The sequence below is a fragment of the Bombus bifarius genome, unplaced genomic scaffold, assembly GCF_011952205.1.
Source record: "Bombus bifarius isolate JDL3187 unplaced genomic scaffold, Bbif_JDL3187 scf7180000007975, whole genome shotgun sequence".
NCBI classification, from domain to species: domain Eukaryota; kingdom Metazoa; phylum Arthropoda; class Insecta; order Hymenoptera; family Apidae; genus Bombus; species Bombus bifarius.
Window position 1 is genome coordinate 319177 of NW_022884361.1, and position 22881 is coordinate 342057.

The 22881-nt window shown below is 29.3% G+C and overlaps 4 protein-coding genes and 1 long non-coding RNA gene across 10 annotated transcripts; 3 read left to right on the forward strand and 2 right to left on the reverse strand.

The window, feature by feature from the left end:
- The first annotated feature begins 133 nt into the window (after nucleotides 1–133).
- Nucleotides 134–3672, forward strand: LOC117217237 (acylamino-acid-releasing enzyme-like). 2 transcript variants are annotated; one of them, XM_033464688.1, is made up of 14 exons: nucleotides 134–291; nucleotides 381–598; nucleotides 682–845; nucleotides 943–1082; nucleotides 1155–1419; nucleotides 1503–1651; nucleotides 1724–1892; nucleotides 1973–2227; nucleotides 2292–2429; nucleotides 2525–2745; nucleotides 2819–2898; nucleotides 2974–3006; nucleotides 3127–3348; nucleotides 3418–3672. In XM_033464688.1, the coding sequence occupies exons 1-14, from the start codon at nucleotides 157–159 to the stop codon at nucleotides 3518–3520; spliced, it is 2292 nt and encodes a 763-aa protein (XP_033320579.1). In that variant the 5' UTR covers nucleotides 134–156; the 3' UTR covers nucleotides 3521–3672. The 2 variants fall into 2 exon arrangements, with proteins under 2 accessions (XP_033320579.1, XP_033320580.1); XM_033464689.1 differs by lacking the exon at nucleotides 2974–3006 and having other exon boundaries at nucleotides 176–291.
- LOC117217238 lies at nucleotides 3605–5544 on the reverse strand. Of its 2 annotated transcripts, none has more exons than XM_033464692.1 (4): nucleotides 5192–5544; nucleotides 4874–5103; nucleotides 4566–4695; nucleotides 3605–4496 (listed from the first exon to the last, which is right to left on the reverse strand). In XM_033464692.1, the coding sequence occupies exons 1-4, from the start codon at nucleotides 5292–5294 to the stop codon at nucleotides 4048–4050; spliced, it is 912 nt and encodes a 303-aa protein (XP_033320583.1). In that variant the 5' UTR covers nucleotides 5295–5544; the 3' UTR covers nucleotides 3605–4047. The 2 variants fall into 2 exon arrangements, with proteins under 2 accessions (XP_033320583.1, XP_033320582.1); XM_033464691.1 differs by having other exon boundaries at nucleotides 4566–4812; nucleotides 5192–5294.
- A 102-nt stretch (nucleotides 5545–5646) lies between these two features.
- LOC117217236 (cilia- and flagella-associated protein 65-like) lies at nucleotides 5647–12439 on the forward strand. Of its 4 annotated transcripts, none has more exons than XM_033464686.1 (19): nucleotides 5647–5776; nucleotides 7043–7262; nucleotides 7389–7654; nucleotides 7761–8040; nucleotides 8100–8288; nucleotides 8401–8605; nucleotides 8687–8932; nucleotides 9000–9231; nucleotides 9309–9665; nucleotides 9741–9829; nucleotides 9899–10172; nucleotides 10266–10481; nucleotides 10575–10763; nucleotides 10817–11070; nucleotides 11140–11392; nucleotides 11453–11676; nucleotides 11767–11932; nucleotides 12005–12146; nucleotides 12237–12319. In XM_033464686.1, the coding sequence occupies exons 1-19, from the start codon at nucleotides 5693–5695 to the stop codon at nucleotides 12317–12319; spliced, it is 3969 nt and encodes a 1322-aa protein (XP_033320577.1). In that variant the 5' UTR covers nucleotides 5647–5692. The 4 variants fall into 4 exon arrangements, 3 of the variants coding, with proteins under 3 accessions (XP_033320577.1, XP_033320576.1, XP_033320578.1); XR_004489504.1 differs by lacking the exon at nucleotides 5647–5776 and adding an exon at nucleotides 6011–6949 and having other exon boundaries at nucleotides 11767–11928; nucleotides 12237–12439; XM_033464685.1 differs by lacking the exon at nucleotides 5647–5776 and adding an exon at nucleotides 6012–6949 and having other exon boundaries at nucleotides 12237–12439.
- On the reverse strand, nucleotides 12323–13603 carry LOC117217239 (tRNA (guanine-N(7)-)-methyltransferase). The gene is made up of 6 exons (XM_033464693.1): nucleotides 13433–13603; nucleotides 13196–13338; nucleotides 12943–13127; nucleotides 12755–12868; nucleotides 12573–12674; nucleotides 12323–12504 (listed from the first exon to the last, which is right to left on the reverse strand). The coding sequence occupies exons 1-6, from the start codon at nucleotides 13516–13518 to the stop codon at nucleotides 12373–12375; spliced, it is 762 nt and encodes a 253-aa protein (XP_033320584.1). The 5' UTR covers nucleotides 13519–13603; the 3' UTR covers nucleotides 12323–12372.
- A 4844-nt stretch (nucleotides 13604–18447) lies between these two features.
- On the forward strand, nucleotides 18448–19787 carry LOC117204006. Its single transcript, XR_004486999.1, has 3 exons — nucleotides 18448–18741; nucleotides 18800–19601; nucleotides 19696–19787. It is a non-coding gene; the product is annotated as an uncharacterized LOC117204006 (long non-coding RNA).
- Nucleotides 19788–22881: the final 3094 nt, after the last annotated feature.

Sequence of the window (22881 nt, forward strand, 5' to 3'; positions counted from 1 at the left end):
ATATTCAATAATTACTAATATTCTTTATATACATTATAATATAATAAATTTAAAACATTAAAAGACTAATAAAATAATCTTACTCTAATTTTAACACAGTTACATTGTTAATTTCTTAGTAGTAATTATCTTGCAACATTAACTTGCTAATGTTTTATGTACATAATTAATTGTTTATACATGTTATCTATGTCTGATATCTTATCAACGTTTAGCTGTCTTTATATAACATATGATAATAGATTTAAAACAGAATTTGTGGATAAGTTTGTAATAATGGCAACAAGTCAGGTATGTTACAGTTCAAAATTAAAAATATTAAATCAATGTTTGCAAAAAAATTTCCTTGGAAAATTAATAAAATATTTAATATTTTGTAGGCCAAAAAAATTGTCAATTTGTACAAAACATTAGTACGAAATCCTTCTTTAACTGATGCAAAGATTTTTGAGCTAAGTGAAAATGAAATATCGATTTTAAGCTCATGGTCCCAAAGAAATTTAGAGAGAAAGACAAATCAAAAATTTGGCCAAACTCACATTTTAAATTCAAAGTTACAAATACAATCTCAAAGCTTCCCCTTTGATACTACAACAGAGTATGATACATATTTGTTATAAAAATATAATTAGTTATATCTTTAAGATATACATCTAAAAGAAAGCTTTCTTTTCATTGTAGACTTCTATCTGATTTCACTGAGGATAAACAATATAAAGCGATATTAAGGCAGGCTACAATTGAGAATACTACAAAACAGTTTATTGAAATCTGGGATAAACAGAGGCTTGTGAAAAATTATGATTTAACTGCTTTGGATGTGCATGGAGATGTATACACAGATTGTAGTTATTAATCAAAAATTATATACATTCACTACACAATATGTATGTAATATAACGTCTAACAAGAATTAAAAGTTTTTGTTCTTCCTGTTTCTAGCTGAATTTTCTTCTTTTCAATGGTCTCCAGACAAAAAGAAAGTATTATATATTGCTGAAAAAAAGCAACCAGAATCTGAACCCTTTTATAAGCAGAAACGTATGGATAAAAATAAAAAAGATGAGCATGAAGTAACAGTGGTAAATTGCTTCACTTTTTAATTATACATATAAAGTAAAAGTAAACTTTGATTAATAAAACATTTGATATAGGGTAATGAATATATTTACAAGCCTCATTGGGGAGAACAATTGGTAGGTAAACACCATCCAGTTGTTGCTGTCCTTGATACGACAACAGACACAATTTCAGCTCTCTCAGGTATACCAAATGATCTCTCACCTGCTCAAGTACTATGGACTGCAGATAGTCAAGGTGTTGTTGGTGTAGCATGGAAACATGAGCCAAGACATTTAGGTCTTATTGCTTGTACTAATAGACTCTCTTGGATATTTTTATTAAAAGATGGAGAGTACAGTAAGAAATATCCCATGTCACTCCATTGGCTTATAAATTAAGGTCATATAACTATGTATATACATTGTATATATATTTTTTAGAAAAGCTCTCAAGCGATGGATGTGCTGTCCATAGCCCAAGATTTAATCCTGATAAAAAATATCTTATCTGGTTAGAAAGAGAAGCAGGTGGTCCACATCATAATGCTCACAGACTTATGCATCTTGAATTTGCTTCTGAAAATTCAAAGGTATTTGTATATTGGAATATGCTTAGTTTACTGTTCATTTTATTTAAATTTATATCAATGTATTTTCTTTAGGCTGATATACTTGTAGACATTGTAAATTCGAGCATACCTATTCAAAATGCTGAAAAGTTTTATGGCTTGTATGGTCGTTTACCACGCCAATGCTGGAGCACTGATTCACAGTATATATTCTTGAGTACAGCACAACAGAATAATACACGTTCTTACATCATTAATAGAAGTAAAAATTCAAACTATGTCTCACGTTTTACTAATTCTTTCCTTTGTTTAAATCATTAATAACAAAAATATTATTTACAGAAACAAAAGCTATAACTGAGATCCAAAATGATAAAAGCAGCCTTGCTATTTTGGACGTAAAAGATGATATTATTGCATTTTCGGAAACATCTCTTTTAGAGCCATCTATGCTTACGGTAGGAAGATTTGACTCAAAAACAATTAGTAATGGTCGCATTAAAAGAAATAAAATTTCTATTCCCGACAAAATTCCTGGCACTGAAAATTTAATGTATGAGCCTTCTGAATATGATTACAATAACGATGAAGAAATAAGTAAGTAATTTGTCATTTCAAGGATTGAAAGATATAGACTAAATGTTTTTTAACGATTTTACAGAACACTTCAATTTCATTTATTTTGGACCAAAAAGAGGAAATGACAAATCTGTACCTTTAATAATCATACCACATGGTGGACCTCATTCTAACTATGCAAATTCGTTTATACTTGATTATTTCTTGCTTGTTTTATCAGGTAAACTTTTGGTTTGCAGTAATTTATATTCAACAATCTGTCTTAATTATTCATAAAGATTTTAAACTTTCCTTAAGAAATTATTTTTATTTAAGGTTTCGCTGTGGTACAAGTTAACTATCGTGGTTCTACCGGAATGGGATCAAAGAATGTTGAATATCTTCAAGGAAAAGTTGGAGATGTCGATGTAAAGGACTGTGTGACTGCTACAGAAGAAGCTTTACGAAAATACTCATGGTTAAATCCAAACAAATTAGGAATTATTGGTGGTTCACATGGAGGATTTTTAGTTACTCATTTAAGTGGTCAATATCCAGTAAGTTCATAAACTATTCATAAACTTAAAAAAATTATAAAATTCAGTAATATGCAACAATTTATTCTTGTAGGACTTATATAAAGCTGTTGTTGCAAGAAATCCTGTAATCGACATTGCTGCTATGTTCACTATATCAGATATTCCAGACTGGTAAAATATTAATGTATTATTGAAGATTTTTCGTAGGTTCATAGTCATTTTTCATGAATTACAATTATATTGCAGTCGCAATGCGCTGAGTAAAGAAGAAAGAATTATGTAAGATCAGTTGTAGAATAATGTACAATGAAAATAACAAAATAACATAATAATACAAAGATTAGATATGATATAGAATTCTTATTTCAATTATTGTTTTCATGATACATCTAATTTTAGGTGTACTGCCGAAATCAATTATGCCTTTGATGAAAGTGCACCAATGTCGGAATCGGATCGAATTGAGATGTTTGTGAAGATGTTTAAGTGTTCCCCGATTATTCACGTTAATAATGTGAAAGCTCCAACCTTGTTATGTATAGGTTCGAGCGATTTACGAGTACCCCCGTCTCAAGGAAAACTGTGGTTTCAACGACTTAAAGCGAATGATGTTAGAACAAAGTAAGAGTTTTATAAGTACAAATTAAAAATTATGGTCACCATAAAATCTTTATTAAATCTTTATTACAGGATGCTAGTTTATAACGATAATCATCCTTTAGCATCAGGAGCTGCAGAAATTGATAACGCTATCAACGCTTGTTTATGGTTACAGGAATATGTTGGGGTATAAATGGAAATAACATAATGAATAATTTTGTAACTGAATACGTGTTAATTAACCAATGAACACTTTAATAATAATTGAAAGACAATCTTGTATAAATATTATATTTATTAAATACTGTATTTTTCCAACATTAAAAGCGACTTATAAACTATGAACAGGTTTTTGTTCTAAAATAGTACTTTTCGTTGCTGAATAATTGACCATACATAGTGGCTATTTATATTTTATACATTACGGATCTTGTACTTATATCTCAATATAGTTTTGTAGAACAAGTTATATAAAATACAAAAATATTCAGTATTATAAATGCTAGTGTATACAACATTGACAAAATAGTTGGTATAAAATACTAAAAAGAAATTCGGTATTCTTATCGATCACTTGTATGTGATTATATCTGTTTCATTCAAAAAGGCACTCATTCATACCATATATCTGAAGACTGCATTGTGTACAATAATATCTAATTAAAACATTAGATAACAAGTCAGTACAAATTAATTACATATAATAACTTGCATTTACAATTATGATCTAGCAGGATTACTTTGTTCTGGAAACAGGGAATCATAACTAGGTGGTAAATCTTTATCAGCAACCGATGAAGGAACTGCGACTTCTAACATCGGTGCTGAGGGAACTGATGGATTTACAGATCCCTCTGTATCACGTGATAATGGTTCTGGTCTCGAACACACGTTTGAATCGGCGCAATCGATAGACCAACATAATTTTTGTGACCTTTTACATATCCATAAACACACAATGAATATGATAAAGCATAAAATCAGGGAACTCACTGCACCTATTGTTACATTTGTACCAGTACCAGAGCTAGTAATTTCATTATTACAATTATTCTCATCAGAACAAATACCTGGTATACAATTGTAAACGCCATCGCAAAAGTATTCATTTAGCAGACAGGTATCATGACCAATTAGTTTGTATCTCTTGTAGCCCACATTACTGCAATCTATGATATTAAATGTTACATGAAAAGTATAATTTATAATTATAAAATTTTAAAATCAACCTAACTTACTTCCGAATGTTGTATAAGCAATGCGAATAGCAAGAAACTCTCCTTCTTCTAACTTCTCTTTCGATATAAATATTTCAGTTTCTAATTCTGCATTAGATTTATGATTGCTTGGATCATATTCAGCATAAATCTCTGATAATGATTGTGATTCAGTACGATCTTCTGACTCATGAATTGCATACTTCATATTACTGCGATCAACTAAACCACAAAACTTCTCGGTCTTATGAAAATCTTTTCTTTTAAACTAAAACAGATTAAAAAATTATTTATGATTTTATCTAAAGCAATAACAAATTATTACTTACTTGTACATAATCCAGACACTGTGTTCCGTTTTTTCTGAAAGACATTTTTTGAATGACTCCAAATAATCCATAACCTTTGGCCGTAATAAATTTAAATTTACAATGAACATTAGCACGAACATTCCATCGGTCCAGCATGTACTTCGGTCGTACAATCGCCGCACCGACTTTAATGTCTATAGTTGAGACTTTACCAAGTATATGACACAACTTCTCCGACTCCAGTCCATCTAAAAGAAGAAATCACACGTTAAATATCCTTACCAATAATATCAAAAAGTTAAAAAAGGATGATATTATTGTTTCAAAAAGACTTACATTCTTCGTAATAATTATTATAAAACGTACACAAACTATAATCCATACAATTGTTTGCGAAATATAATAAGCATAGAAAACTTAAGACACTCCGACGAGCCATTTTTTACAGGTACTGTCAAAAAGCCATAAAGAATATGGGTAACCTCACTATTACCAGTCGATGATGTGTATATCTAAATCCTTAAAGGAATATCTATATGAAATAAGGAATTCCAAGAATTATCGTTAAATGTTTTCCACAAAATCGTTTGGATTTACTGTCCTCACGGATACGTCATTCCCATATCAAAACAAAACGAATGTGTTCCTGTGCATTCGAGAGAAATCATGAGATCCGAGTTCGAGATCGCGATCGAGATTGACAATCTCGATCTGATACATTTCAAATGAAAATATATGCATCGTTGGGCAAATATCATTTTTGTGTTTGCAACTGAGAGGAATAAATTTTTGAGGATTCTTCACGGTAGATAACGATTATTGTAAAATAAGAATAAAATGAAAATAATTAAACTTGATTATGGAGACGTGGAAATTGGTAAAACGGCAATAAAGACGATAGAGATATGGAATGAATCTTACGTAAGTATGTTTGGTATCTAATTATTAAGCAGACTTTTAGGCAATTATGTGAAATTTGAAGCTGCATAAATGCACAGAATACGTTTAGTATGCAAAAATATGTAAAGTATTCAAAGTAAAATACCTGTTATAATATTTAATAAATAAAACATCCTTACTTTTATTCCATTTTTTAGTTTATAAAATAATGAATAAAATAAAAATTTGAATTTGCATAAATATTTGTAGTTTAATAATTAATAGACTGCGAATTTACATACATGTATGCGAAATTTAAAGTTGCATAAATGCACAAAATACATTTAATGTGCAAAAAATGTATAAAATATTCAAAGTTATAGTTAGTGTAGTTATTATAGTGTTATAGTTATTATAATCTGTGATAATACTATAATCTGTAATTATAAATGATAATTATAAGGTAGTCTATCTATCTCTTATAAATTTCGATGATCTTTGGATGGCTTGTCAAGGTCAATATCTCGAATAACTTTATCTATGCATATGTATAACTGTCGTTTGACTGTATTTTCTGACTTATGCAGACGAAAATGTTTCTAATATTATACATAATATTTTTAAGGTTTAGAATAAATTTGAGATCTATAATTTAATCCAAACTTAACCTATACTTATATGTACATATATTATGTTATTCGAAAAATTCGTAACAAAAGTTAAGATTTAATTAAAATTACTTACTACTATACTAATACTTATGATTTTACGAGGCTTTTCTTAATTTTTTCGTCTTTGTCGGACAATTCCTTCAAATAATCTCTACAAGCATTTAAAGTATTTAATTTCGTGCCTGAACTTTCCGAATAAGTTTTGTAAAGATCCAAATAAATAATAACGAAACACGAATATTCGATGCGTGGGATAAATACAAGTGAATACAACTAAAATTTAAAACTTCTTGGATATATGAGGTTCAACATTATCTCACTGAAAAAAGAAACCTGTTTTATTAACGAATTTAAATGTTTCTCCTTAGTCCTCTTTAGTATCCAATTAAGAATCATATTTGCTCCAACATTTCATTATTTTATAGAAATTTATAATAAAAATGCAAGACATTTTTTGAACAACCCAATAATAAAAATTATTCAATACATTCACCTTGACAGCATATATTTCAAGGTCATTGAAATCGATGAAGTGGATTGCTTTGTAAATAATTGTTATAAGTTTTCCATTTTATTCTTCTTTATTTTATGAAATTTTCTACATACTGACTATTTTTACTTAATTTATTCATTACAGAAGGAACAAGTATATCAAGTCCAAAGAGATCCGATTACGAATCCTTTAGATCATGTATTTCATTTACGTTCTTATACTTGGACTCTAGCCTCCGATGAAAAATATATATGCGAGATACGTTATCAGCCACTTGTTGCATTTTCTAAAAATGTTGATTATTTCGTAATTATAGATACTAGTATGGAATGTACGAAAATTATTACTTATGGATGTAGTATCGGTATTTACCTTAAAATATGCATTTTGTAATGTATTATGAAATTTTATCTTATCTTACGGTTCTTTGTCTGTTTTTATATACATATTTCATTTCTATATTATAACTTCCGTTTATATATTTGAGCAGGCCCTGAAGTAACTTGTTCAACAACGAAGATCTTTATGAATTGCACAATACAGAAACCAGAAGTTAAAAGGCGAATTAGATTAACAAATAATTCTAAAGTTGCTGCGACCTTTATGTTCAATATAGATGAAAAATGTAAGCCTTTCCAGATAGACGCAAAATACGGCATTATTAATCCTTGTTCTCGTAAATATATTACAATTACGTTTACATCGACAAGGGAGGGAAGATACACTTATTACTTGGTTGCTCTAATTTTATATCAAGTAAATTTAAATGAAACCATTGATAATATGTAATTTTTATGAAGAATTATTTTTTAGAATTATTTCTGAGAATTACTTTTTATTGAAAAATTTATTTAAAATATAGGAACCAATTATTATAGAATTATATGGCTCGTGTAGTGCATTATCTTTTAAGACAGATTCTGATGCTATTACCTATCCTTTGAAAAGTAAAGGTGGTTTCAAGGGATATATGAGAGATGGTACTGATACATTAGGAGATATTCCTCCAATATCTTTATCAAAGCATTATTTCAATCTTGGACAAACTGATGTAGATGTAGAAAATCTTATTCAGACAATACCTCATTCAATATGTCTCACAAATCATAATCATTCCAATTTATTAATTACCTGGGAGAAAGGTAATTTATATATAGTTCATTGTATTAAATATCTTTTTAATTCATTTGCTGTATTGTAGATACAGATGAAATTTTTAATATAACACCTTCTGAGATGCTAGTTTGTGCACATCAGTCTGCTTTATTTGAACTTACATTTAATCCTAATACAAAAAGTAATCTTTATGGAAGAAAGATCATTTGTTCTGTTCTTTTGGAACATAAAAAGCACTCTACTTTCCCATTTGTTACATCTGTGACAGTGATAGGTATAATACTATGTTGTGCAAAAGTTATGATAAAGCCAGTCATGATAAATATTTTGGATGAATTTACATGAAGATGGACAATGAAATATTTAAAAATTAAAATATATCTTAGGTCACTCCTTTCCTGTCATATCGAATGGATGGATTCCACAGTATGAAATACCTCAAACTGTAATAATGCCACCATGTATGCCATCATATCCAGTTTATACCACTTTCCTGATTAAAAGATTTGGACATTTACCTCTCATGTTTCAATTTGTTTCACCATCAGCAAGTCATTTTCTTGTAAAACCAATGCTTGGTGTGATTTATCAGTATGATATACAATCTGTAAATCCATTTGTGAATTCAACTTTGCTGATAACTTTGCTAATAGCTGAATTATTTAATTGCAGGGATTATGAAATAATTGTAGTTGAAATGACACCTAAACCCCAAGATGAACAGATTTATATAGAAAGATGGACAGTATACTTTAATGGGAATATGAAAAATGAATATTACATAGATTTTAAAGGATATGCAGAAAATGCAAATGTTGTTTTTGACAATAATAATGTTTTAAGTTTTCCACCAGTTATGCTAGGTTGTCAACAGTTTCTACAACTTGCAATGCGAAATGTAACGCGTCATACAATAAAGTAAGCTAATTTCTCTCCTAAACAAAATCTATGAAATATACTTTAACATTTATTTATTTATCTATAGGTATCAATTTTACCAGTTGCCACCTGAACTTAATATACAGTACATAAGCGGAGAAATCGATGCAAATGATACTTTACATCAAGAATGTTCCTTTTCTCCAGATGAACCAAATATAGACTATGATTTTGAGGTACAATGTATTTTAAATATTGTAAAAAAGGGAGTACCTATTGGGTCAAAATATAGTGTAATTCTATGTGTTCGTGGAAGTAGCAAAATTGGGTCATTAAAGGTAAAATTTATGCAATATAACTTTATTACTTAATATGAAGTAAAAATTAAAGATTTCTCTTTTATTCATTTCTTTAGGCAACTCCGAACGAATTATATTTCAAAGAATTAGAATATAACAATACCAAGACATTACATTTTGATCTTATTAATTCTAGTTTAGTAGATATTTATTATAAATTAATTTGTACACATCGTAATTGGCCACTTGGAAATATTGAGGAAGATGTTAAATTACATCCAGCATCAGAAACGATTTTCTCAGGATCACATAAAAGGATTACAGTTTCTATCACTCCACATACAGCAGTATATTATGAATTTGCAATTCGATATTTGATAAGAGTTAATTTTCGATCAGATGCATTAATAGCTAGACAAAAACCAGTGTGGATTTGCAATGTATACTGCATGTGTATTTTGCCTACGTTAAAAGTAAAATTATAATTCATTTGACCATTAGAATTCGGATTTATAAAATAATGTTTATATATGCAATATCTGCATTAGGTGCAGAATATATGTGCTTTTGGATATAATCAGCATTGTACAATTCATATAAGCAAACAATTTTTATGGAAGAGACTGCATGTAAATAGGTATATTTCTTTTCTATTTGTGTTATATAATCGATATTATGTATTACATGATTATTAGTTCTTTTTTAGATTAAACAAAATCTTGGAAAACATATTACCGAAAGAAAGAAAATCCATAAATATTGATCTTTTTCCAATGTTCCAATGCAATAAAGGAGTAATATTGATAGAATGGATTATGATCAATCCTTCATCATTTCCTATTACACTGGCTTTAAAAAGAATCAAAAACTGTTCTTGTAAACCTGTTATAAAGACATTTGGTTATTTGCTTCAGCATAAGGAAACTGACTGTATACATACAAATCTTTGTACAGTAAACATGAGATCTAAAACACTACGTGTACGACTTTTTTTATGTCAACTAACTATTTATACAAGGTGCATTACTAAATTAAATGTATATAAAAGAGTAATATTAATTGATATTTTACAGCCAAAAGAAGAAACTGTGATTGGTATGAAGATACATTATACGTTAATCGGGAAAACGGCAATATGTTGGGAATTAGATATTGGACATGATCGTTATGTTATGTTAAACGTAGTCATTAATTGTTTAGCCGAGTCTCAGTCACAAGATAATTTCTTAAGCACTGCATCCGTAAATTTCGGACGAACTTATTTTGGAAACAAAGGGATAATGTATAGGGTATAATGTCATTTATAATATATATTACAATAGTGTTCATAAGATATAGTACTTTGTATCAACATAAAAATCATTAGTATAATAAAATTTTAGGTAAATTGGATATACAATATTACAAATAATGATTTACCGTATTCGATAGATATTAATAACATCTGCAAAGTGAATAAAGATTATCATTATGAAGTATTTTCATGTTTAACGCAATGTGGTGTTATAAAGACTGGAACAGCTATACCTCTTCTTTTGAAGTTCCAACCAAGAATGTTTGGTAGATATAAGGTATTATAAATTTAATAATTAGAAAATTAAGAAATTAATATTATACCTTTTAGGTAATAGTTCCAATAACTATGGGTGATAAAACAGAAGAATTGACAATGGAAGGAGAGTCAACTTTTGATTTTAGATTAGCCAGTTATGCGAGAACTATACCATCTTATTGTGCTTGTAAAACTTCACTATTTCCTGCATATTTCAGTATTGACTGCATCGATGTGTGGTTTCTACCTATGCATAATGTTATTGTCAGAATGCTTTTAGTTTATAACAATTTAGATTTCGATGCACTCGCTTACGAGTGGATATGGTACTCTTAAAAAATTTTAATGTTTTAAAATCTTCTATCATATTCCTTTAAAATGTTAAATGTCTCTAGTCAAGACATACCAGAGATACTGTACATCGACATATTTCCTCGGAAGGGTATACTGCATCCAAAGGCAGTGCAGAGTTTTAGAATAAAAATCTACACTAAAGGATATCCTTGTCGAATCGATGTTCATATACCTTGTATATTTTTTAACGCTAGTAAAAGGCGAATATATCAAAGAAGCATTATCAAACATGCTATTCTAAGTCAAGAATTAGCAGGACAATTTACCATTACAGAAAAAGGCACTTATGTCCCAGTAAGTAAATAAGTAATATTTTGCAATAAACCAATTATGTTATAAGTTGATTTTACATAGAAACCGTGGATAAAAATACTCAATAAACCTGATGTATACTACAAAACATTGAGTTTACGTTGTAGTGTATGTACTGTAGAAGATGAATCTACAAAAGTCAGCTTATTAAACGAATTAAAAGCTTCTCCAGCAAATGTAATTTATTTTGATGATAGTAAAAAATGCAATGTTATAGACGAGAAAGAGCTTTGTATAGTGAAATTTATTTTAGAAGGCTTACTATGGTAAATGTTGCTTTTCTGCATTTCATTTTTATAAATAATTAATAATGTAATTATTATCGAAATTGGTAAACTATTAGAGTTAATTTTTAGGGATATTGTCAATAGTAAAAGATTTAAAAAAACAGTTGACAGTCTAATTCCTAACAGAAATTTGTATTATACCCAATTTATGATGGATATTTCGGAGCGAAAGAGATTAATACGGAGGTCATATATATCACCGCCATTAACGTTTATTGATTCATTACTAGAGCAAGTAAAAAGAAATAATTTTTATGTATCATGTTAATTTTCTATCGAAAAATAACTTAGTTTCTTTTTTTATTAGATGTTATTTTCTATAATACACGATGAATTTTCCTTGAAAACTGCGCATTTGATTCCCAATGAAGATATACGGCATCGTAACTATCTTAAAATGTTACCCAAACAAAAAAGAACTGATTTGGAAAATGAGTTAGAAGAAGAGAGTAATCTATCAATTTCGATTTTTAAAGATAAATTTTTTATTAATCTTTTTTAAAACTAAAGTAACATTTATTTAAATGACCCTTTTTTAGGACATGATGGATCTAATGATGAAGATAATAACGATGTGGACTACCAATATTTGAGGACTGGATTTAGGGTATCTTTTGTATAATGATTACAAAAAAAATATCTCCATTTATATACAAGTACATAAAGTATTTGGCATCAACTAATTTTGTTCTCAAATGGATCTGGAATGCGTTTAAATACAGCCAAAAATTTATCTCCTTTATTTCTTGTTACCTTTTGACCTTCTTCTGTGCTTTCATATAATTTTTCAACAATAGGATCTTTATCCTTTATAAAAAAAATTTGTAAGATAATGGCTGACTTAATCTTTTAAGAAATAAGTAGCAAAAACTTACCAATTCTTCTTTAGAAACATCATCAAACAATGGATGTTCACGGAAATGTTTCACTATCCATTCATGTAAGTCTTTAACATCTGTCACTGTATATACAATGGCCTTTAAATGATATTCATAGTTACTTATTTATGTAAAAAGAATATAGAAACATTTAAGTAATATTTTAGAAAATACATTACTCCTTCAGTTAACACATAAGCATATTCTGCCAAAAGTGTCTTATTTATAATCCTCCATTTATGCTTGGACTTTTTAAAATGTGGATCTGGATATAAGAAAAACATCTTCTTCAACTACAAAAATAAAAATTAATATTTATAAAAGTACAGAATTATAAGTTTAAATATATGACTATACCTTATTATACCTGGCCTTTGTGAAAGTAATTTGGTAGATACTTCATTGCATTAGTCCTCAGACATGCAATGTTTTGGTATTGTCCTGGATTTTGTGATCTTAATGCAGCTATACGATCCATAACATAGTCAGACACTTTTACTCTAATCTCCATTCCAAGAATTAAATTTTCAGGAAACATTAATGACAATGTAACTATTGCAGAAAATATTCTGTTAATACGTTAAGAAACAATGTAATATAAAATTAAAATAATTTTGTACCTAATAGTCCTCCATAGCCACAACCAATATCTACAAACTCAACACATTTCTGTGAAAGATTCTGTTCTTTGGACTCTCCTTCATTAGTTACAAAATAAAACGGATATAATGAACCCCAATTCATTAAATCCGGTTTGATAGGACTGAAATTGTATTCAAGAAAAGAATGAAAAATGTTTATAAATAGACCAATCTTTTTAAGTAATTTTATATTTTTTATGGAAAATAATTACATACTATTCTAAGCAGTGATCCGCTATGGGATTGGAGTGTGCACGTTGTCTGTAATATTTTTTTTGTGGCAATGGTAGTAGTTCTGACATGATAATTGTCAAGAAGCAGTCCACGTGGATAATACAATAACTTAACCTAATCTGACAAAAATCTAACCTAATATGAACCGTAAAAAGATATATCTACGAAATTTCAAATTGTTATCTATAAATCTTGCAAAATACAATATACATATATAAAGATGAAATAATTATAAAAAAATATATATATGTATATACAGGGTGGTTGGTAACTGGTGGTACAAGCGGAAAGGGGGTGATTCTACGCGATAAAAGAAGTCGAAAATATAGAATAAAAATTTTTCGTTTGAGGCTTTGTTTTCGAGAAAATCGACTTTGAATTTTCGCTCGGTACACGTGCGGTACGTTATAACGGATCTCACTATAGATCGTTGTCTCGATGGAAAAATTTAAAAAAGAAAAAAAAAATTAAAAAGAAAGTTTTTATTCTATATTTCCGACTTATGTTTTCGCGTAAAATCACTCCCTTTCCGCTTACCAACCACCCTGTATATTATATGTACATACATTAAATTAATATCGAAACTGAAATTAAATTGATAATATAAAATATAAAATTTCTACTTATTAATTGTTACTTAATCATCAGAGAGGAATTTCTTTCTTTGCTATCATTAAAACTAATAAATAACTAAAATGTATATACATTGCCATAGTATTTTAATAAATTAATTTATATATAATACTTCAAGATAAAATAGGCGCTTAGAGGAAAAATAATAGATATTTATTATATCTTTTATTCATAAATTTTGAATTTTATATTGAAGATATGTAAATACGATATATTGATTCTGACTGCGAATCGGATCAAAACCTGACCTAAAATACAATAGATCATTTACTTTTAGATATCGTTTTTTGAATATAAAGTGAGAAATCCATTTGGCGAGAAATTTTTGCACATCATCAAATCATTGTATATCATTGAAATTTCGCTTCACGAAAGGGTTTCAAAAAATGGTAGGAATAGTACCGGTCATGATACAAGACAGAATTCTCGGTCACAAGTGGCAACAAAACTTACAAGACAAGTCATAATGCATATTTACATATGTATTATTAATTCTCTAATTCCGTCAATCTTTCCGTATATTTTTGGTCAAGACCATCCTCTTCTAACAGGATCACAGAATAAGTATAGAGTTTTCTGTATACGAAAGAATATTATAAGTTACTAACTTCATTTTATAATTGGATTTGTTTCTAATCCTTTTATTTAGTACAATTTTAACAAGAACATAAAATGATAGTGGAAGTCATTGACAAGGAGCTAGGATTATAGAATAAGGACAAAAATGGTACTGCTATCTTTGTGTCTATTTTATATTTCAATTTGCTTTTAGTATGTTTATTCTAATGACAACAGGAGCATAGAACTATAGTAGAGGTATTGGACGAGGAGTGGTGATTAGGGAAGAAAGACAGAACATATGAGTTATTATGAAACACTTTAATTTCCTTGAACTTCATAAACTTGTAGGATCTGAATAGAAAAAAGATAGTAACGAAAAAAATATTGGAGAAATTCTTCCAGATTTTCATTTCTTTTTTTCTTTCGAATTTTTTCATTTTCATAATAGCAATGTACATTTGATGGAATTCATTAATGTAAATCTAAAAAGAAATTACAAATGAAATGCTGCGTTAACGCAACTACGGTTTCGTAATAAGTTGTTAAATGAAATTACTTTGGGCAGTGGATTCGTATTCTTTATATATCAAAAGAATTAATTATGTATTCTTACTGAAATTTGAAGATGTAAAGATATACAGAATTCACATGAAATGCAAAAATATATGAAACTTCCAAACTACAGTACGCGTTATAATATTCAATAAGTGAAATAAATCTTTGCTTAGATTAGGTTACTTCTAGACCACTTTTTAATTTATGTTTATAAAGATATGAATTTGCTTAAAAATCCGTAGTCTACTTATGAGAATATACATTTTAATTTTCAGATGTTTCGTTTGCGAGAACGATACTATAATATAACTATAGCCTTAACATGGCCATGGCGCACGTGCATGAGAAATCAGCTGTTCGACATTGGCAGCGCCGCCTGGTGGATGACGCTACGTATATCGAATGAAAGACAGCGGAGTAACATTTTCCAGTTCATGATTTTACCGTGTGATTGAACGATTTCCTAGAGTCGTTTAATAGACGCAATGTGAACAACAATTTGATATATAACGTCGTTTGTAATTGACGACGGTGCGGTCCACGTTGTCCAGTAGTAGGATTCGGCTACCTTGGAAGTTATCGTACTCTCTCAGGTGAGGTTAGAATCCTCTCGATAAAAATGCTTTTCATTACTCTCGTACAGTTCGAGATCGCTTCGAAGAAATCGAAACGTGTTAGAAAGCTACAAAAAACAAATCATTCTATCTTTTCTATTTGATGTGCGTTTACAACAACGTGTACTTTGTATATATTCTTGGAATTTAAGTGTACTTCGTCTTTTGGATCGTTCTCGACTTAATCGCCAATTTTCTTAACATTAAAACATTTCAAAAGTTGTAGCTCAATTTATTTTCAACTAAAATTTCATTAATACGTATAATTTGTCTTCAAGCTTTATGCAAAAGTTATTTTTAAAAGTCATTTAACTAAGAGTGTTTTTCTTTGTTAAAACGAGAGTAAGATTGAAATATAAAGATTCGAAGACAGGATTATCTCTTTCTTTTTTTATATTACTGTTTTGGATGCATGTGCAGCAATTCTTACGTTTATGTATTGGTACTTAGAACGAATATGAATCTTTTTTGTGGAATTAATTCTTTGATTTCAAGTTCAATTTTTATCGATATGTTTAAAATGATCGATCTTTTATACGATTGCTCCTAGGTTGAGCAACTGCGATTTTATCATACATGACAACGGATATCCGGGAGAATCAATCTTTTGTTTAATTGGTGAGTCTGATCAATAAACTAAGATCATTGTCTGATTGTTGATACCATTAGTACTAATAAGCGTAGCGTAATTACTATAGTAGCATACCTAGCGTAGCGTTTCATGTTATTATTGTAGTCTTAATTCAATGATTCATGTTATTATACTCTGTTGTATAGTCTTCTATGTACAATTGCTTTACTACGCGAAATTATTAATGATTACAGATATTTATGCAGTTTCATATTTTATAAGAATAACAAAATAAAATTTAATATTCTATTTTGCATATTATATACATTAAATTTCTCATAAATGCTCATAGTTATGATGCTGTATAGTACGATCGGTGTACGATGCTTTCAAGTTGTTTTTATTTGCATTTTTATTAGCGATGTGCAGTTCTTTAGGAACGCTAAATTTTCCGAAAAGGAATTAATTAAATAAAATGTTGTTTAGTCTCGGAACGAAAATTTTTTTAATTGAAGATAAATTCCAAGCGTTTGGATGAACGTTACAGAAGTCGTAATAACATGAAAAAGGTTACTGATAGCTAATCATTTAAGCTAGTAGACAGAGATTTGATAAGGTTGTAATTCCTTGGCAGTTTTATTTTTTAAACAATATTAACAATGTATAGGAACTTAAACTCACTTATACATATTATATTTCAACATTCCTTGTATAATCTTTAAAAATGTACGGTGATCGATATTCACACGGAACAAAAATATCATATCATTCACACTTAATCCATATAGATCAATTGTATCCGTATCATTATATGGGATCATTGTTTCATACGTTCTTAGTTGGTCTATTTACTTTCGTTATGGAAGACTATCAGATTCCATCGATTTTTATTGCATTACTGTACTATGAATCATATATTTACACTAACACGTATAAACCGTACATTAATATTTATTAATTAACCCTGCTGTTCTCGTTTTTTCTTCGCGTTTGTATCTTTTCAGGTATTTTCCTCGTGTAATAGAAATTTGAAATTTTATTTACGAAACGCAAGAAATACACAGAAGCTAGTAAAATTATATTGTATACTAAAATCAAATATTCAAAAATTATCTATATTTTAATAATATAATAGATTATAAATTAATAATATAAATTGGAATAGAAAATAAAAGAATATAAATTAATAATAATAATAATAATAGAAACCGCAGGATTAAATCATATACAGGGTATCCCAGAGTTCAACAACCAAACTTCATCAATATATATATTCTATGGCTGTAATGAAACAAAAAATATTATATAAATATGGGCTTTTTAAAGCTTTATTAACAGGAGAAGAAGTACGATCTTATTTCCTTTATCTTTTACGCGAAAGCAATTTTAAAATTTTAATTTTAATTTAAGTTTTAGAAATATTGTTCAATATAATATTAAAATATTGCTCGTTTTAATAATTATATCTTTGGTTTTCATAAAAGTTTGCCATTTTTAGACCTAACAGGTTCCTATATTTCATTATGTTATATTAAAATATATATTATTCTTTAATCATAAAATTAAGAATCAAAAGATCGTGTTCTTCTCCTGTAGCTTTCATATACATATATATTTATAAAATCAAATATGCACTTCAAATTCCATTTGAAAAACACGAACCCCACGGGTTAATCATCGGAAACATAGTGGAGGGAGTACAATGGGCATTGTGTTGTATATTCACGGAAGAACAAAATCGTTGTCGCGAAATCGAAGTCTTACTGCAAACGTCTATTTATTTTCCAATAGGAAGATTAGGTTTCCTCTTGGCAGTTGTGGATCGAATTAGCTCGCTTTCTCATGTAAACATAACTGAATGTAATCCTTCTGTGTCGGAAACGACACTTTCATTACGCGAAAGAGTGTGGCGTCGTCGTGAACATTATCTGGTGTCAACAAGTCTGTCGTTGGTGTTAAATGTTTTTTAATTTAAACTTAACGCGTCATTCAACAATATGAACGCGTGGCTGCCAGATCCACGAATGTGGTTGACATTCGAGTCGGATTCAAGTTGGGTAAATAATAATTTTCGTAGCTAGTTTTAAACACGTGAAGTAATATTATGCGCATGCGCAGTCGACATCATTGCGCGACAATATAACCGAAATAACTAACTTTTCATTAGCATTATATTATTGTATATTAGTTAGAAATTTTTAAACACTTGTAAAATACGACGTACATATTGTTTGGAGCAAAATTTTACAACATTTTAGTAATGGCATAATAGGATACGATAGTATACTATCTCAACAAAATGTGTTTATGCGTAAAATGATGACGGAAGTCGTTTAATTGGAAGGAGACGTATCTAGGTTAGTTTGTATACATAATTTATATTTTTTTAATCAACTTAATGCGTTGAATTTTCAGTGAAATATTAAACGGTGCATAATAAATGAATTTAATTTTATTTCTACAATTACACACCATAAACCGATAAGTAGACAACCATAAACCATTTTCAACACTGATATTGGTTAATCAGTAACCAACAAATATTCTGACCGTCGATAATGATTATTTGTAACCAAAAACACTTTCAGGTCTTCTATAATGATTGTTTCTGAACCATTTAAACTAATTGTAAGATACTTATAATTCCGATACTATCACTCTTTTAATTTAGATTATAACTGTTGTTATCTCTGAATCAAATATATTTTAGTGAACTATTGGACTTAATTGAATAATTACTGTATATTGTCTGAGATGTAGTGGCTCACGAAGATATTATACACTTGAATATATTATATGCAATATATGAAATTTCTCAAAACTTCATTAACACCATAGTGAGACACGAATATCGTGACCATAATAATGTCTGAAACCAATCGGAAAATATATATGGCAGTTACAAGACACTTAGATACACTTAGTGAAAAATTAGTATGAATATTAATCTTAAACAGACAGTTAGTGTTACAGACTCGCAGTAAATATTGTGGCTTATTACTATAATGAATATGTAATTGACCGCTCAAATGTTTTGGTGATCTTTGCGAAATATGCTTTCGTTGAATATTTTGCAATTTATATATGTGTTTTCAGACTCGTTTCCAATTTTACCAATTTAATGACGATGGTCGTATCTCGTTACAATGTTAATGAGATTTCAAATTGATTTGTATAATGTATACATAAAAAGATTCTAAGATTGTCGAATACTTTCGTAAGTCATTGTAAATCATGTTACTGGACAATTTATACGAATATTGTCGTAGTTGTGTTTCATTGACGCAAATTAATGTCTCGACGTTTCGTAGGGAAATAATTCGGGATGCATATATCATGGGACGATCTTCAGAATTTTGTGTACTCAGTCGATTCACAGAACCGTGAAAAATGCAAGAGTATAGCGAGGACTTGGCACGAATTTGCCACGGAACGCCGTAGTATGCGCGACGTACAGTCTTGTTTCATCTGCTGTTATCTGAAAATCCTCTCTGTCCTACTTATTTATATTTATGCATTTGAAACGGCGATCAGGCGAAAGATACGAAGTATCGCTAACGTGACCGAGTTTCGCCTCGAATTTTCAGAGATTCATTGTGATCTTGTTACGTTCTTTCCGTCTCGCCGTTAATTTCCTTTACCTCCCTGAAAAATCGCCGAGAGATCCTATATTCGATAAACAACCAACGAGGAAAAAGTTTATCAATAATAGGTAGTTCTTAAAGAGGATGATGTAGGATTTTCTAGGGGTTCTTTAGGGAGGAAATGATAGATGCAATCTTTTAAACCAGGGGTTTTTAGATACAAATTCTGATATTTTCTTACTTAGAATGTTCTGGATAGTCGTATAAGTAGAAGAAAAATGCGTTTCTACTTAAAAGGATTGCATCTACATTTTTTGAGTCCATCATAATATGATTTGAATTTATGAAAACACAGATTTTTCTAATTCGTTCGACTTCCTCTATCTTTAACTAGAAAAGAGATGTACTTTGTTGTTGTTATACGAACCACTCTGTATAATAATTGCTGGAATTAGAGCCATTTAAAGCTAATCTATAATAGTTTGTAAATGGATATGAATCTCTTATAATCCATTAATGAAATCCAGAGTACATAGTGTAGAATGACGAATGCGAAAAACGTGAAGTATTGAATATACAGAATATTGAAAAGAGGAATTCTGAGGATATTAAATATTTTTTCGCCATGTCTCTTTGTTGAAAATATTAAATATTTTTTTCATGGATTGATGATAGGGGATGAAACAAAGTAAAAAAGTTATAATTATATCTTGGTAAATGAATAATTTATAAATATGTTTGCATTGAAAAGAAAATGTTTGTTTAGATCTACGATACGGATTTACCGTTCGGATGGTTATAGACACTGATTTATGAAAACGTGTCAGTGACGTAGCGTATTACGAACAAAGAAGACTCGCGAGAATGACTCGTTGAAGTTGAAACCCATTGTTAATGGGACAGAAAATTCTGGAAGCATTTTTTGGGTCGATCAAGTAAATATGTAAAAGCTTGCAGATAGTTCTTCGATAAGATGAAACTTCGTTCTCAAGTGTGTATCTGTCCATATATTTTTCTTCCTCTTTATTGATAAAGCACGAACTTGAGAAGAATGTAGCAGCCTACAATTTCGAGAAGTTTCCTCACTAGTCATTTTCCAAGTATTGTTTTGTTCTCTATATGTATATCTTTCTTTTCCATAATACATAATACGTTCATACTATGAATGACAAATTAAACATTATCCGGGTTTGTATTCTGAGAATCTCTGAAAAATTTAAAATTATCGGAACGCACTAAGAAAATATGTCTATTTATTTATACAAGTTTCTAAGCATTTTCCTTTTTTAACATCAATATTTTACAATTTAAATTTGATTAGATCCAAAGTCCAGAATTGAAATTAATTAATTCTGTTACAGAGGTCCCTAATTAACATCGAAAACGTTGGTCGTTGTTAGGACATGGCGACGAAGATAATTTAATATTGTCTGCTCTCTGTTCTAGGAAGCTAATGCCGCTTTATTCTATGTATTTCTCTTTTTCCGTTACTCTTCTCACTTTCCATTAGTGTTGAGGAGTAAATAGGGCGAGTCTATTGAGTCGCCCACTCTTATTGGATCGTCCTATCAAATCTTCCTTGAACAATTGCTTTCGTATCACCAACAACGCCTATAGATCTGTCCTTGCAGCAGACAAGTGACGGTACAATAGGAAACAGAAAAATCTAATACATACTTCATGGTATATGAACATCAGAAGAACACATTAAACAGTATATTAGAATAGGATAAGGTCGGTTTATTTAGGTCAAGACACTTGAGTCAATTTGAGTCAAGCTAAGTCTTGTAATTCGACAAATTTGGTTATGAATAGACTTTGAAGCGATCTACATTTGAAAACAGATTACATATTTAACTCGTTATTAGCGGTGTGATAAATAGCGAAATATATTGTATACATTAATAGCTCTATGACCATAACTTTCTATGAGAATATAACTTGTACGTAACAAAGGGGAAATTTAATTAACGTTAATATTCGCTGTTACATAATGATTATCATAATTGTGTAGCATGTGTACATAACTATATTTCTGCAAGTAACTTTATCGTTCATTTTACTACTAGTTTTTACATAATACTTCCTTGTTGATGGAAATAAGATAAATTCAAGATTTAATTTGAAGATGTTGGAGCTTAAGTGATTTAAATAACTCTACCTCATTATGTTATTGAATGTCTCGAAAATCTACTTCATCGGCACCTGCACAGTATATTCAAAGCCACGAAATCTTGGAATTTTCTTTGGAGAGCATCCAGCTTGAAATGACATTGACTTCTACACCATACGCTGCGCAAAATCTGTTATATAATCATAAATAAATGAAGAGATGATTTCACATAGGGATATGCATCATAAATGCGAAGTAAATTTTTGTACAAAGGTCAAGGTTGAAATTACATTGTAATTTAGTCAATCATTTCAGAAACTCAAGAATTGTGGGATGAAAAAACTTTTCAGATGAAAAAAACATTCTATAATGTCTGATAATTATCGAAAACAGTTATAAGGTTATTTTATTTAATTTTCTTGTTATATATATTACCTTTTGACAACTTGTACAGATTATTTTCTGTGTTATATTAACATAAATGGAAGATTTAAAACTGGAATAGTTTATGAAGTAATTAGCACATCCACCCATTAAAAAGTTTCTAGAAGTTTATACAGATCACAGAAGATTAAAATATTTTCACTGAAAAAAATATGGTTATAGACTTCGTTGGACGTGCTCAGGCATTCTATAGTAATGGAATTTTCGCTGTGAGTGTTCCTAGGCCAAGAGAAAGGATTTTTCCTATAGCCCATTACATAACAAGCAGTGAAATAATGTTTAAAGTTACGTAAACGTACCATTATTGAAAAATGCAGATAACGTACTTATGTGCTGCTTTGTCAAAGTACAAAGCT

Coding starts and splice junctions, on each gene's coding strand:
- LOC117217237 (XM_033464688.1), top strand. CDS start 157: ATGTACATAATTAATTGTTTATACATGTTATCTATGTCTGATATCTTA. Junction 1,420..1,502: donor ATTAAAAGATGGAGAGTACA/GTAAGAAATATC, acceptor TATATTTTTTAG/AAAAGCTCTCAAGCGATGGA. Junction 2,228..2,291: donor CAATAACGATGAAGAAATAA/GTAAGTAATTTG, acceptor ACGATTTTACAG/AACACTTCAATTTCATTTAT.
- LOC117217238 (XM_033464691.1), bottom strand. CDS start 5,294: ATGGCTCGTCGGAGTGTCTTAAGTTTTCTATGCTTATTATATTTCGCA. Junction 5,104..5,191: donor TAATAATTATTACGAAGAAT/GTAAGTCTTTTT, acceptor TTCTTCTTTTAG/ATGGACTGGAGTCGGAGAAG. Junction 4,813..4,873: donor AGTGTCTGGATTATGTACAA/GTAAGTAATAAT, acceptor AATCTGTTTTAG/TTTAAAAGAAAAGATTTTCA.
- LOC117217236 (XM_033464685.1), top strand. CDS start 6,704: ATGAGGTTCAACATTATCTCACTGAAAAAAGAAACCTGTTTTATTAAC. Junction 8,606..8,686: donor ATGCTTGGTGTGATTTATCA/GTATGATATACA, acceptor ATTTAATTGCAG/GGATTATGAAATAATTGTAG. Junction 9,666..9,740: donor GTATTTTGCCTACGTTAAAA/GTAAAATTATAA, acceptor TATCTGCATTAG/GTGCAGAATATATGTGCTTT.
- LOC117217239 (XM_033464693.1), bottom strand. CDS start 13,518: ATGTCAGAACTACTACCATTGCCACAAAAAAAATATTACAGACAACGT. Junction 13,339..13,432: donor GCGGATCACTGCTTAGAATA/GTATGTAATTAT, acceptor ATACAATTTCAG/TCCTATCAAACCGGATTTAA. Junction 13,128..13,195: donor TGGCTATGGAGGACTATTAG/GTACAAAATTAT, acceptor TTTCTGCAATAG/TTACATTGTCATTAATGTTT.